At 42.7% G+C, this 15,404-nt stretch overlaps 1 protein-coding gene across 3 annotated transcripts in view; it reads right to left on the reverse strand.

Moving 5' to 3' along the window:
• LOC106579720 (nuclear receptor coactivator 2) overlaps positions 1–15,404 on the reverse strand; it is a 226,057-nt gene that overhangs the window by 124,685 nt on the left and 85,968 nt on the right. For all 3 annotated transcript variants that reach the window (XM_045702808.1, XM_045702809.1, XM_045702810.1), the window contains exon 3: positions 13,750–13,922. In XM_045702808.1, coding sequence (XP_045558764.1) covers positions 13,750–13,922 — 173 coding nt within the window. The remainder of the gene's footprint in view (positions 1–13,749; positions 13,923–15,404) is intronic.

Below are 15,404 nucleotides of genomic sequence, written 5' to 3' on the forward strand. Positions count from 1 at the left end.
TTCCAGGTACTGAACTAACCTTCTGTTAGGGTCCAGGTACTGAACTAACCTTCTGTTAGGGTCCAGGTACTGAACTAACCTTCCAGTTTCTGGACTAACCTTCTGTTAGGGTCCAGGTACTGAACTAACCTTCCAGGTACTGAACTAACCTTCTGTTAGGGTCCAGGTACTGAACTAACCTTCTGTTAGGGTCCAGGTACTGAACTTACCTTCCGTTAGGGTCCAGGTACTGAACTAACCTTCCAGGTACTGAACTAACCTTCCGTTAGGGTCCAGGTACTGAACTAATCTTCCAGGTTCTGGACTAACCTTCCGTTAGGGTACTGGACTAACCTTCCGTTAGAGTCCAGGTACTGAACTAACCGTCCAGGTTCTGGACGAACCTTCCGTTAGGGTCCAGCTACTGAACTAACCTTCTGTTAGGGTCCAGGTACTGAACTAACCTTCCAGGTACTGAACTAACCTTCTGTTAGGGTCCAGGTACTGAACTAACCTTCCAGGTACTGAACTAACCTTCTGTTAGGGTCCAGGTACTGAACTAACCTTTCAGGTTCTGGACTAACCTTCTGTTAGGGTCCAGGTACTGAACTAACCTTCCAGGTTCTGGACTAACCTTCTGTTAGGGTCCAGGTACTGAACTAACCTTCTGTTAGGGTCCAGGTACTGAACTTATCTTCCAGGTTCTGGACAAACCTTCCGTTAGGGTCCAGGTACTGAATTAACCTTCTGTTAGGGTCCAGGTACTGAACTAACCTTCCAGGTTCTGGACTAACCTTCTGTTAGGGTCCAGGTACTGAACTAACCTTCCAGGTTCTGGACTAACCTTCTGTTAGGGTCCAGGTACTGAACTTACCTTCCAGGTTCTGGACTACTCTTCTGTTAGGGTCCAGGTACTGAACTAACCTTCCAGGTTCTGAACTAACCTTCTGTTAGGGTCCAGGTACTGAACTAACCTTCCAGGTTCTGGACTAACCTTCTGTTAGGGTCCAGGTACTGAACTAACCTTCCAGGTTCTGGACTAACCTTACGTTAGGGTCCAGCTACTGAACTAACCTTCGAGGTTCTGGACTAACCTTCTGTTAGGGTCCAGGTACTGAACTAACCTTCCATGTTCTGGACTAACCTTCTGTTAGGGTCCAGGTACTGAACTAACCTTCTGTTAGGGTCCAGGTACTGAACTAACCTTCCAGGTTCTGGACTAACCTTCCGTTAGGGTCCAGGTACTGAACTAACCTTCTGTTAGGGTCCAGGTACTGAACTAACCTTCCAGGTTCTGGACTAACCTTCTGTTAGGGTCCAGGTACTGAACTAACCTTCTGTTAGGGTCCAGGTACTGAACTTACCTTCCAGGTTCTGGACAAACCTTCCGTTAGGGTCCAGGTACTGAACTAACCTTCTGTTAGGGTCCAGGTACTGAACTAACCTTCCAAGTTCTGGACTAACCTTCTGTTAGGGTCCAGGTACTGAACTAACCTTCCAGGTTCTGGACTAACCTTCTGTTAGGGTCCAGGTACTGAACTAACCTTCCAGGTTCTGGACTACTCTTCTGTTAGGGTCCAGGTACTGAACTAACCTTCCAGGTTCTGAACTAACCTTCTGTTAGGGTCCAGGTACTGAACTAACCTTCCAGGTTCTGGACTAACCTTCTGTTAGGGTCCAGGTACTGAACTAACCTTCTGTTAGGGTCCAGGTACTGAACTAACCTTCCAGGTTCTGGACTAACCTTCTGTTAGGGTCCAGGTACTGAACTAACCTTCCAGGTTCTGGACTAACCTTCTGTTAGGGTCCAGGTACTGAACTAACCTTCCAGGTTCTGGACTAACCTTACGTTAGGGTCCAGCTACTGAACTAACCTTCGAGGTTCTGGACTAACCTTCTGTTAGGGTCCAGGTACTGAACTAACCTTCCATGTTCTGGACTAACCTTCTGTTAGGGTCCAGGTACTGAACTAACCTTCTGTTAGGGTCCAGGTACTGAACTAACCTTCCAGGTTCTGGACTAACCTTCCGTTAGGGTCCAGGTACTGAACTAACCTTCTGTTAGGGTCCAGGTACTGAACTAACCTTCCAGGTTCTGGACTAACCTTCTGTTAGGGTCCAGGTACTGAACTAACCTTCTGTTAGGGTCCAGGTACTGAACTTACCTTCCAGGTTCTGGACAAACCTTCCGTTAGGGTCCAGGTACTGAACTAACCTTCTGTTAGGGTCCAGGTACTGAACTAACCTTCCAAGTTCTGGACTAACCTTCTGTTAGGGTCCAGGTACTGAACTAACCTTCCAGGTTCTGGACTAACCTTCTGTTAGGGTCCAGGTACTGAACTAACCTTCCAGGTTCTGGACTACTCTTCTGTTAGGGTCCAGGTACTGAACTAACCTTCCAGGTTCTGAACTAACCTTCTGTTAGGGTCCAGGTACTGAACTAACCTTCCAGGTTCTGGACTAACCTTCTGTTAGGGTCCAGGTACTGAACTAACCTTCTGTTAGGGTCCAGGTACTGAACTAACCTTCCAGGTTCTGGACTAACCTTCTGTTAGGGTCCAGGTACTGAACTAACCTTCCAGGTTCTGGACTAACCTTACGTTAGGGTCCAGCTACTGAACTAACCTTCCAGGTTCTGGACTAACCTTCTGTTAGGGTCCAGGTACTGAACTAACCTTCCATGTTCTGGACTAACCTTCTGTTAGGGTCCAGGTACTGAACTAACCTTCTGTTAGGGTCCAGGTACTGAACTAACCTTCCAGGTTCTGGACTAACCTTCCGTTAGGGTCCAGGTACTGAACTAACCTTCTGTTAGGGTCCAGGTACTGAACTAACCTTCCAGGTTCTGGACTAACCTTCTGTTAGGGTCCAGGTACTGAAACAACCTTCCAGGTACTGAACTAACCTTCCGTTAGGGTCCAGGTACTGACCTAACCTTCCGTTAGGGTTCGGGTACTGAACTAACCTTCCAGGTTCTGGACTAACCTTCTGTTAGGGTCCAGCTACTGGACTAACCTTCTGTTATGGTCCAGGTTCTGGACTAACCTTCCAGGTTCTGAAAAACCATGAAGGATTAGAACAAGTAGGGTGACAAGGACATCAACTCTGTTTAAAGAAAATAACGTCCATATAAAACTGTTTAGCATAGCTCCACTACCGCTACAACCACTACAACTGCAACTGCTGCTACCACCGCTGCTACCACTACAACCGCTGCTACAACTACTACTACTACTACTACTACTTCAACCGCTGCTACAACTACTACTACTACTACTACTACTTCAACCGCTGCTACAACTACTACTACTACTACTACTACTACTTCAACCGCTGCTACAACTACTACTACTACTACTACTACTTCAACCGCTGCTACAACTACTACTACTACTACTACTACTACTTCAACCGCTGCTACAACTACTGCTACAACCGCTGCTACAACTACTACTACTACTACTACTACTACTACTTCAACCGCTGCTACAACTACTGCTACAACCGCTGCTACAACTACTACTACTACTACTACTACTACTTCAACCGCTGCTACAACTACTACTACTACTACTTCAACCGCTGCTACAACTACTACTACAACCGCTGCTACGACTACTGCTACAACCGCTGCTACAACTAGTACTACTACTACTACTTCAACCGCTGCTACAACTACTACTACTACTACTACTACTACTACTTCAACCGCTGCTACGACTACTGCTACAACCGCTGCTACAACTACTACTACTACTACTACTTCAACCGCTGCTACAACTACTGCTACAACCGCTGCTACGACTACTACAACCGCTGCTACTACTACAACCGCTGCTACGACTACTACTACAACCGCTGCTACAACTACTGCTACAACCGCTGCTATGACTACTGCTACAACCGCTGCTACAACTACTGCTACAACCGCTGCTACGACTACTGCTACAACCGCTGCTACAACTACTGCTACAACCGCTGCTACAACTACTACTACAACCGCTGCTACTACTACAACCGCTGCTACGACTACTACTACAACCGCTGCTACGACTACTACTACAACCGCTGCTACGACTACTACTACAACTGCTGCTACCACCGCTGCTACAACTACAACTTAGAATGGCGCCGGAGGAGATGGCCGTCGTTTTACGGTCTCCTAACCAATTGTGCTATTATGTGGGGGTTTTTTCGCGATATTTGTAACTTATTTTGTACATAAAGTTTCTGCAACCGTATCTTACGGCAGAAAAGACCTTCTAGATATCAGGACAGCGATCACTCACCTCGGATTAGACTAAACATTTTTTCAACAACAACAGCAGCAGCAGCAGGCAGGACTCACACGATATTCTCCAAACACCCCACAGGGCAGACATCCCAATTATTCGCAAAAAGAAGCGACGCAGAGGAAGAAGAGCGGGATGCCTCATCCGGACCCGAAGAAGGCAACTAGGAAAGCTGCCGTTACCGTCAATATTACTTGCCAACGTGCAATCATTGGACAATAAACTAGACGAGGTACGATCACGAATATCCTACCAACAGGACATTAAAAACTGTAATATCCTATGTTTCACGGCATCGTGGCTGAATGACGACATGGATATTCAGCTAGCGGGATACACGCTGCACCGGCAGGATAGAACAGCACACTCCGGTAAGATGGGGGGGGGACGGTCTGTGTATATTTGTAAACAACAGCTGGTGCACGAAACCTCAGGAAGTCTCTAGATTTTGCTCTCCTGAAGTAGAGTATATTGTGATAAATTGCAGGCCACACTACTTGCCTAGAGAGTTCTCAGCTATACTTTTCGTGGCTGTTTATTTACCACCACAGTCAGATGCTGGCACTAAGACCGCACTCAGCCAGCTGTATAAGGAAATAAGCAAACAGGAAACCACTCACCCAGAGGCGGCGCTCCTAGTGGCCGGAGACTTCAATGCAGGGAAACTTAAATCAGTTCTACCAAATCTCTATCAACATGTTAAATGTGCAAGGGAAAAGAATTCTAGATCACCTGTACTCCACACACAGAGACGCGTACAAAGCTCTCCCTCGCCCTCCATTTGCTAAATCCGATCACAACTCTATCCTCCTGATTCCTGCTTACAAGCAAAAATGAAAGCAGGAAGCACCAGTGACTCAGTGACTCAGATGCAGGAAGCAGAGATGAAGCAGATGCTAAACTACAGGACTGTTTTGCCATCACAGACTGGAACATGTTCCGGGATTCTTCCGATGACATTGAGGAATACACCACATCAGTCACTGGCTTTATCAATAAGTGCATTGAGGTGATCGTCCCCACAGTGACTGTACGTACATACCCCAAACAGATGCCATGGATTACAGGCAACATCCGCACTGAGTTAAAAGGGTAGAGCTTCCACTTTCAAGGAGTGGGACTCTAACCCGGAAGCTTATAAGAAATTCCGCTATGCCTACCGACGAACCATCAAAAAGCAAAGCGTCAATACAGGACTAATTGAGTCGTACAACACCGTCTCCGAAACTCGTCAGATGTGGCAGGGCTTAAAAACTATTTGACTACAAAGGGAAGCACAGCCGAGAGTTGCCCAGTGACACGAGCCCACCAGACGAGCTAAATTACTTATTTGCTCGCTTCGAGGCAAGCAACACTGAAAAATGCATGAGAGCATCAGCTGTTCCGGACGACTGCGTGATCACGCTCTCGTAGCTGATGTGAGAAAGACCTTTAACAGGTCAACATTCACAAGGCCGCAGGGCCAGACAGATTACCAGGATGTGTACTCTTAGCATGCGCTGACCAACTGGCAAGTGTCTTCATTGACATTTCCAACCTCTCCCTGACAGAGTCTGTAATACCAACATGTTTTTTAGCAGACCACCATAGTGCCTGTGCTCAAGAACACAAAGGTAACCTGCCTAAATGACTACAGACCCATTTCACTCACGTCTGTAGCCATGAAGTGCTTTGAGAGGCTGGTCATGGCTCATATCAACACCATTACCCCAGAAACCCTAGATCCACTCCAATTTGCATACCGCCCCAACAGATCCACAGATGACGCCATCTCTATTGCCCTCCACACTTCCCTTTCCCACCTGGACAAAACGAACACCTATGTGAGAATACTGCTCATTGACTACAGCTCAGCGTTCAACACCATAGTGCCCACAAAGCTCATCACAAAGCTAAGGACTCTGGGACAAAACACCTCCCTCTGCAACTGGATCCTGGACTTCCTGACGGGCCGCCCCCAGGTGGTAAGGGTAGGTAACAACACATCCGCCACGCTGATCCTCAACACGGGGGCCCCTCTGGGGTGGGTGTTCAGTCCCCTCCTGTACACACTGTTCACTAATGACTGCACGGCCAGGCACGACTCCAACACCATCATTAAGTTTGCCGATGACACAACAGTGGTAGGCCTGATCACCGACAATGATGAGACGGCCTATAGGGAGGAGGTCAGAGTCCTGGCCGTGTGGTGCCAGGACAACAACCTCTCCCTCAATGTGAGCAAGACAAAGGAGCTGATCGTAGACTACGGGAAAAGGCGGGCTGAACAGGCCCCCATTAACATCGACGAGGCTGTAGTGGAGCGGGTCGAGAGTTTCAAGTTCCTTGGTGTCCACATCACCAACAAACTACCATGGTCCAAACACACCAAGACAGTCGTGAAGAGGGCACAACAAAATCTATTCCCCCTCAGGAGACTGAAAAGATTTGGCATGGGTCCTCAGATCCTCAAAAGGTTCTACAGCTACACCGTCGAGAGCATCCTGACCGGTTGCATCACCGCCTGGTATGGCAACTGCTCGGCCTCCGACATCAAGGCACTACAGAGGGTAGTGTGAACGGCCCAGTACATCACTGGGGCCAAGCTTCCTGCCATCCAGGTCCTCTATACCAGGCGGTGTCAGGTGAAGGCCCTATAAATGGTTAAAGACTCCAGCCACCCTAGTCATAGACTGTTCTCTCTGCTACTGCACGGTGCCCCCGCACATTGACTCTGTACCGTAACCCCCTGTATATTGTCTCGCTATTGTTATTTTAGTGCTGCTCTTAACTACTTGTTACTTTTATTTCTATCTATTTTTTACTTAACCAACAATGCAGTTTTAAGAAAAATACATGTTAAGGGCTTGTAAGTCATCATTTCACTGTAAGGTCTACAGCTGTTGTATTCAGCATTTCACTGTGAGGTCTACTACACCTGTTGTATTCAGCATTTCACTGTAAGGTTTTATTCAGCATGTCACTGTAAAGTCTACAGCTGTTGTATTCGACGCATGTGACAAATACAATTTGATTTGAATTGACCGATGGGTAAAGCACTTTGTGACAACTGCCGATGTAAAAAAAAGTGCTTTAGAAAAACACATTTGATTGATTGATGTGAGATGGTAGGCAGGTCATGTCCCATTACATAACCAGGGGTCTGTGAGTCACGAAACACCCATGATGAGTCAGCTAGCTACACTTTACCGTCTGACTCAGAGACTATGACTCAGAGACTCTGTGGACTACTATATTCAGCCAGTCACCTCCCACCTTGTATAAGCTAAAAATTACACACACACACACACACACACACACACACACACACACACACACACACACACACACACGATTTCAATTGACTGATAACAGTAGAGGGCCTAGAGAAAACTACTAGCTCCGTGCTTTACATTTTTCATTTTAGTCATTTAGCAGACGCTCTTATCCAGATCGACTTACAGTAGTGAATGCATACATTTCATAAATATTTTTCCCCCTCCGTACTGGTCCCCCCCGTGGGAATCGAACCCACAACCCTGGCGTTGCAAACACCATGCTCTACCAACTGAGCTACATGGGACTACGTGATAACTACGATAACTAAGAATCCATTTCCCTGTGAGCTATGGGGCCAGGTATCTGAGAAACTGTAGCCTTGAGTGAAGACCTAGATATAGAGATATAGATATAGAGATATAGAACAACATTGTTAAAGTTAGAAACATAATTCCTCCTCCTCTTCAAACCTCAATATGTTATTTAATCCCCAAGGTCGATGTCCGCATAATTAAAAAAAATGTAAAAAGTCAGTTTAAGCGAAATATATATTTTTTAGCCACGTCTCGATCCTGCTCTTTAATTACGTGTTACTTTTATCTCTTATTCTGTATGTTTTTGAAACTGTATTGTTGGTTAAGGGCTCGTAAGTAGGCATTTACTACACCTGTTGTATTCAGCATTTCACTGTAAGGTCTACTACACCTGTTGTATTCAGCATTTCACTGTGAGGTCTACTACACCTGTTGTATTCAGCATTTCACTGTAAGGTCTACTACACCTGTTGTATTCAGCATTTCACTGTGAGGTCTACTACACCTGTTGTATTCAGCATTTCACTGTGAGGTCTACTACACCTGTTGTATTCAGCATTTCACTGTAAGGTCTACTACACCTGTTGTATTCAGCATTTCACTGTGAGGTCTACTACACCTGTTGTATTCAGCATTTCACTGTGAGGTCTACCTACACCTGTTGTATTCAGCATTTCACTGTGAGGTCTACTACACCTGTTGTATTCAGCATTTCACTGTGAGGTCTACTACACCTGTTGTATTCAGCATTTCACTGTGAGGTCTACTACACCTGTTGTATTCAGCATTTCACTGTGAGGTCTACTACACCTGTTGTATTCAGCATTTCACTGTGAGGTCTACTACACCTGTTGTATTCAGCATTTCACTGTAAGGTCTACTACACCTGTTGTATTCAGCATTTCACTGTGAGGTCTACTACACCTCTTGTATTCAGCATTTCACTGTGAGGTCTACTACACCTGTTGTATTCAGCATTTCACTGTGAGGTCTACTACACCTGTTGTATTCAGCATTTCACTGTAAGGTCTACTACACCTGTTGTATTCAGCATTTCACTGTAGGTCTACTACACCTGTTGTATTCAGCATTTCACTGTGAGGTCTACTACACCTGTTGTATTCAGCATTTCACTGTGAGGTCTACTACACCTGTTGTATTCAGCATTTCACTGTAAGGTCTACTACACCTGTTGTATTCAGCATTTCACTGTGAGGTCTACTACACCTGTTGTATTCAGCATTTCACTGTGAGGTCTACTACACCTGTTGTATTCAGCATTTCACTGTGAGGTCTACTACACCTGTTGTATTCAGCATTTCACTGTAAGGTCTACTACACCTGCTGTATTCAGCATTTCACTGTGAGGTCTACTACACCTGTTGTATTCAGCATTTCACTGTAAGGTCTACTACACCTGTTGTATTCAGCATTTCACTGTAAGGTCTACTACACCTGTTTTATTCAGCATTTCACTGTAAGGTCTACTACACCTGTTGTATTCAGCATTTCACAGTAAGGTCTACATCTGTTGTATTCGGCGCATGTGACTAAGTCATGTATAAAAAAAAATCAGAACTTGTATTTTGACTCAAAGTGATCTTGACCACTTTTCTAAAGTTTTCTGTTAACACTATCAACGTTTCGCTTTACTGTGGCAAATGTCATCGAATCAATGCAATATCAGCCACTTTTAATACAACATACCGTAACAAAAACTATACAAGACATTTTGTAGAAGGCAGAACGCATCACAGTAGGATTCTATTGCATTGACACGCATGACTCAGCCAATACTCTACACAGACCAGGGAGGCATAACCAATCAGAGCTGCAGTAGGCCTATATACAAATAGACCATTGCCATATATGGATGTGTTCCATTAACTTTGAACTGGACTGTGTGTACAGCATGAGCGGTCGTGTGTAGATGAGCTTGTTTTGAGATCAAAGCGAGAGCTGCATGTAGCCACGTGTGCACATTTTGTTCATATCCTAGTTAGTGAGTTATTAGCCCAGTTATAGATCATTTGTAGTCAACAATAGGGGAGTGATTGCTTCCTAGAAGAACACAAAACATATACATTTTTAGACATTTTATTTTTGTAGTAGTTTCTTGTATCTAAAACACACTAAAACATTTTCAGTCACCTCCTGGTCTGAAGCAGAAGTGGATAAACAGGTTAATGTCAAGCTCTGTGTGATTTTTTTTTTCTCCCAAAGTCTCATGGAATGTAGCCTATATTGAACACCACACATTGGCTGCTACTGTAGGCTGAATGATAGAACAGCTATTTCCATGATAAAATATTACGGGAAGCATTTTTCTCCATTGTTTTTTTGGTGGTAGGCCTACATTATGATCAAATAGCCACAGTAGCCTTCTTGGCATCTTTTAAAACTAACTTAAAGTGGGTACAGCCTCAGGTGTTCACAGTAAACACGTGGGGGGAAGTTGCACAGAATTTTCTGAATGTTGAAGTTTGTGATCAGCAGACCCTTAAATATGCTCAGTGCTGAAAACAATTTTCGGGTACATTGCTCACAAACACATGCAGTACCAGTCAGTTGTTTTGCTCTAAGGTCCCCCGGTACCAGGTGAGAAAAGTTATGGAAGTAGATAAGGAGATTGTTCAGTGCCAAAAATAAAGGTAAAATACATGTTCATTTTATTTTATAAAAACAAGTTCCTAAGCTTTCTTATATATCTCTCAGATTTGGGACAGAGACTTCAAAACAAACTTCCTTTAGATTTTTTTGTCGGACTATCTGTTGTTCCATGTAGTGAATCTGTTATACAAATGTGTTTCTATGGGCTAATAGCAGTAATCTGTTATTCAATGTGTTTCTATGAGCTAATAGCAGTAATCTGTTATACAAATGTGTTTCTATGGGCTAATAGCAGTAATCTGTTATTCAATGTGTTTCTATGAGCTAATAGCAGTAATCTGTTATTCAATGTGTTTCTATGGGCTAATAGCAGTAATCTGTTATTCAATGTGTTTCTATGGGCTAATAGCAGTAATCTGTTATTCAATGTGTTTCTATGAGCTAATAGCAGTAATCTGTTATTCAATGTGTTTCTATGGGCTAATAGCAGTAATCTGTTATTCAATGTGTTTCTATGAGCTAATAGCAGTAATCTGTTATTCAATGTGTTTCTATGGGCTAATAGCAGTAATCTGTTATTCAATGTGTTTCTATGGGCTAATAGCAGTAATCTGTTATTCAATGTGTTTCTATGGGCTAATAGCAGTAATCTGTTATTCAATGTGTTTCTATTGGCTAATAGCAGTAATCTGTTATTCAATGTGTTTCTATGGGCTAATAGCAGTAATCTGTTATTCAATGTGTTTCTATGGGCTAATAGCAGTAATCTGTTATTCAATGTGTTTCTATGAGCTAATAGCAGTAATCTGTTATTCAATGTGTTTCTATGGGCTAATAGCAGTAATCTGTTATTCAATGTGTTTCTATGGGCTAATAGCAGTAATCTGTTATTCAATGTGTTTCTATGGGCTAATAGCAGTAATCTGTTATTCAATGTGTTTCTATGGGCTAATAGCAGTAATCTGTTATTCAATGTGTTTCTATGGGCTAATAGCAGTAATCTGTTATTCAATGTGTTTCTATGGGCTAATAGCAGTAATCTGTTATTCAATGTGTTTCTATGGGCTAATAGCAGTAATCTGTTATTCAATGTGTTTCTATGGGCTAATAGCAGTAATCTGTTATTCAATGTGTTTCTATGGGCTAATAGCAGTAATCTGTTATTCAATGTGTTTCTATGGGCTAATAGCAGTAATCTGTTATTCAATGTGTTTCTATTGGCTAATAGCAGTAATCTGTTATTCAATGTGTTTCTATGGGCTAATAGCAGTAATCTGTTATTCAATGTGTTTCTATGGGCTAATAGCAGTAATCTGTTATTCAATGTGTTTCTATGGGCTAATAGCAGTAATCTGTTATACAATGTGTTTCTATTGGCTAATAGCAGTAATCTGTTATTCAATGTGTTTCTATGGGCTAATAGCAGTAATCTGTTATTCAATGTGTTTCTATGGGCTAATAGCAGTAATCTGTTATTCAATGTGTTTCTATGGGCTAATAGCAGTAATCTGTTATACAATGTGTTTCTATGGGCTAATAGCAGTAATCTGTTATTCAATGTGTTTCTATGGGCTAATAGCAGTAATCTGTTATTCAATGTGTTTCTATGGGCTAATAGCAGTAATCTGTTATTCAATGTGTTTCTATGGGCTAATAGCAGTAATCTGTTATTCAATGTGTTTCTATGGGCTAATAGCAGTAAGGCATCAAACAAAATTGACATTTCCTGTATTTTTTTTGGGGGGGGGGGGGCTTCAAGGGGTCTTAAAATTCTAAATCCAATAGATAAATGATCCTCGGTATGACCTTCTTAAAACAATTCCATATCGCTTAGTAGAACACCCCTTCTCCATCTTAGATTGTGCTTACGACTCTTATGGGTTAATAACTACTGCCATTGTGCCGTTGAGCAAGGCACTAACCTAATTACTTAAAGATGCAGAAATCACTCTGCCATTTCCTGGTTGCTAAAATTCTATTAGTTCACCCAATTTCAGTTTATGTGACAAAACAAGCAAGTGTAGAGAATCATTGTACCATCTAAACCGCTGTGAAATATCTTTTCAATAACCAAAAAATATTGTATTTTCAGCAGTTTGAAGCTGGTGTACAAAACCTAAAGTAAAAGAAGAAAAAAAATACATTGTAAGAACGAGAAAGCATAGAAATAGTGCACATAGAACAGATATACCTCTTTGAAAAAGACTTACTTTCAATGAGAAAGAAATTAGATATAGATCCGTCAATGTGAATTTACCCCAAAAAGTTATATATCGCAGCTTTAAAAACAAAATGGGGGCACTGATCTGTATTTCATTTACAGGTAACTGCCAAAATAAAGGAAACGCCACCATATAATGTCTTTAATAGGGCATTGGGCCTCCACTAGTCAGAACAGCTTCAATGGACCTTGTCATAGATTCTAAGTGTCTGGATCTCTACTGGAGGGATGTGACACCATTTCTTCCAGGACAAATTCCATCATTTTGGTGTTTTGTTGACGGTGGTGGAAAACGCTGTCTCAGCTGCTCCAGAATCTCCCGTAAGTGTTCAATTGGGTTGAGATCTGATGACTGAAACGGCTATGGTTTACATCGTTTTCATACACATCAAACCTTTCAGGTGACCACTCGTGCACCTGTGGATGGGGTAAATTGTCATCCTATAGGGGCATAGCCATGGTAGCCAAAATAATGGCCTGCCCAGCATTTTTATACAGGACCCTGAGCATGATGGGATGTTAATTGCTTAACTAACTCAGGAACCACACCTGTGTGGAAGCACCTGCTTTCAATATACTTTGTGTCCCTCATTTACTCAAGTGTTTCCTTTATTCTGACAGTTACCTGTAAGTGTCAGGTTGGCTGAATTTACAAAGGCTGTCCAATTCTGTTTTTATTTTGCCAATAATCAAAATCTTTTGAACAATATGATCAGATATTTTGCCAATAACTGTGCGAAAGATTAGAATTGGGCAGCCTGTGTAAACAGTCTTCCCTGTGGCTCAGTTGGTAGAGCGTGGTGTTTGCAACACCAGGGTTTGTGGGTTCGATTCCCACGGGGGGGCCAGTACAATTTTTTTTTTTTTTTAAATATATAATAATAATAATAATAATAAAATAAATAAAAAAATATATAAAAATGTATGAAATGTATGCATTCACTACTGTAAGTCGCTCTGGATAAGAGCGTCTGCTAAATGACTAAAATGTAAACATTAACGCAGCCTTTGGGTACTCTGACAGACAGTACTCACGCCGTCCATGCAAAATAGATCAATAAAGCAAGAATTTGTACCTTGCTCCTTGATCTGTCGTATCTGTTTGACAGTCTCCTTGAGGATAGCACATTTGTCAGGCTTGACGTTGAAGTTATCGATGTCGTTGAAGTTAGCGAATATCAGCTCGGCCAGCTCCTCGATGTACTTGTTCTCATGCTCGCGGTTTCTCATCTCATTGCTTCGTTTGAGGCTGAGGAGACAAGGGGGGTAAAGAGAAGGCCAGGGTGAGACGTACAGTTGAAGTCAGAAGTTTACATACACTTAGGTTGGAGTCATTAAAACTCGTTTTTAAACCACTCCACAAATTTCTTGTTAACTAACTATAGTTTTGGCAAGTCGGTTAGGACGTCTACTTTGTGCATGACAACTAATTTTCCAAGAATTGTTTACAGACAGATTATTTCCTTTATAATTCACTGTATCACAATTCCAGTCGGTCAGAAGTTTACATATACACTAAGTTGTCTGTGCCTTTAAACAGCTTGGAAAAAAGGGGGAGGCTTGCAAGCCGAAGAACACCATCCCAACCGTGAAGCACGGGGGTGGCAGCATCATGTTGTGGGGGTGCTTTGCTGCAGGAAGGACTGGTGCACTTCACAAAATAGATGGCATCATGAGGTAGGAAAATGATGTGGATATATTGAAGCAACATCTCAAGATAACAGTCAGGAAGTTAAAGTTTGGTCGCAAATAGGTCTTCCAAATGAACAATGACCCCAAGCATACTTCCAAAGTTGTGGCAAAATGGCTTAAGGACAACAAAGTCAAGGTATTGGAGTGGCCATCACAAAGCCCTGACCTCAATCCCACAGGCCTACAAACCTGACTCAGTTACACCAGCTCTTTCAGGAGGAATGGGCCAAAATTCACCCAGCTTATTGTGGGAAGCTTGTGGAAGGCTACCCGAAACGTTTGACCCAAGTTAAATCATTTAAAGGCAATGCTACCAAATACTATGAGTGTATGTAAACTTCTGACCCACTGGGAATGTGATGAAAGAAATAAAAGCTGAAATAAATCATTCTCTCTACTATTATTCTGACATTTCACATTCTTAAAATAAAGTGGTGATCCTAACTGACTTAAAACTGGAAATTTTTACTAGGATTAAATGTCAGGAAATGTGAAAAACTGAGTTTAAATGTATTTGGCGAAGGTGTATGTAAACGTCCGACTTCAACTGTATAATATAACTAGTTGATATTACAGATGGTGTTCCATGATATAATATAACCAGTTGATAGTAGAGTTTTAAAATGGCACTTGTTTTTGTATTGGCTGAGTGTACAAAACATTAGGAACACCTGCTCTTTCCATGACATAGACTGACCAGGTGAATCCAGGTGACATGGACATCTAGCCAACTTGACACAACAGTAGGAATCACTGGAGGCAGCATCTGTGGAACACCCCATTTACACCGAGTGTACAAAACAGTAAGACACATCCCCTAATATTGAGTTGCACCCCCCTTTTGACCTCAGAACCAAATTAATTTGTCAGGGCATGGCCTTTACAATGTGTCAAAAGCATTCCAGAGGTTGGCTGGAGGTCCTTTGAGTGGTGGAACCATTCATGATACACAGGGGGGAACTGTTGAGTGGTGGAACCATTCACGATACACAGGGGGGAAACTGTTGAGTGGTGGAACCATTCACGATACACAGGGGGA

Source organism: Salmo salar, chromosome ssa19, assembly GCF_905237065.1.
Source record: "Salmo salar chromosome ssa19, Ssal_v3.1, whole genome shotgun sequence".
NCBI lineage: Eukaryota > Metazoa > Chordata > Actinopteri > Salmoniformes > Salmonidae > Salmo > Salmo salar.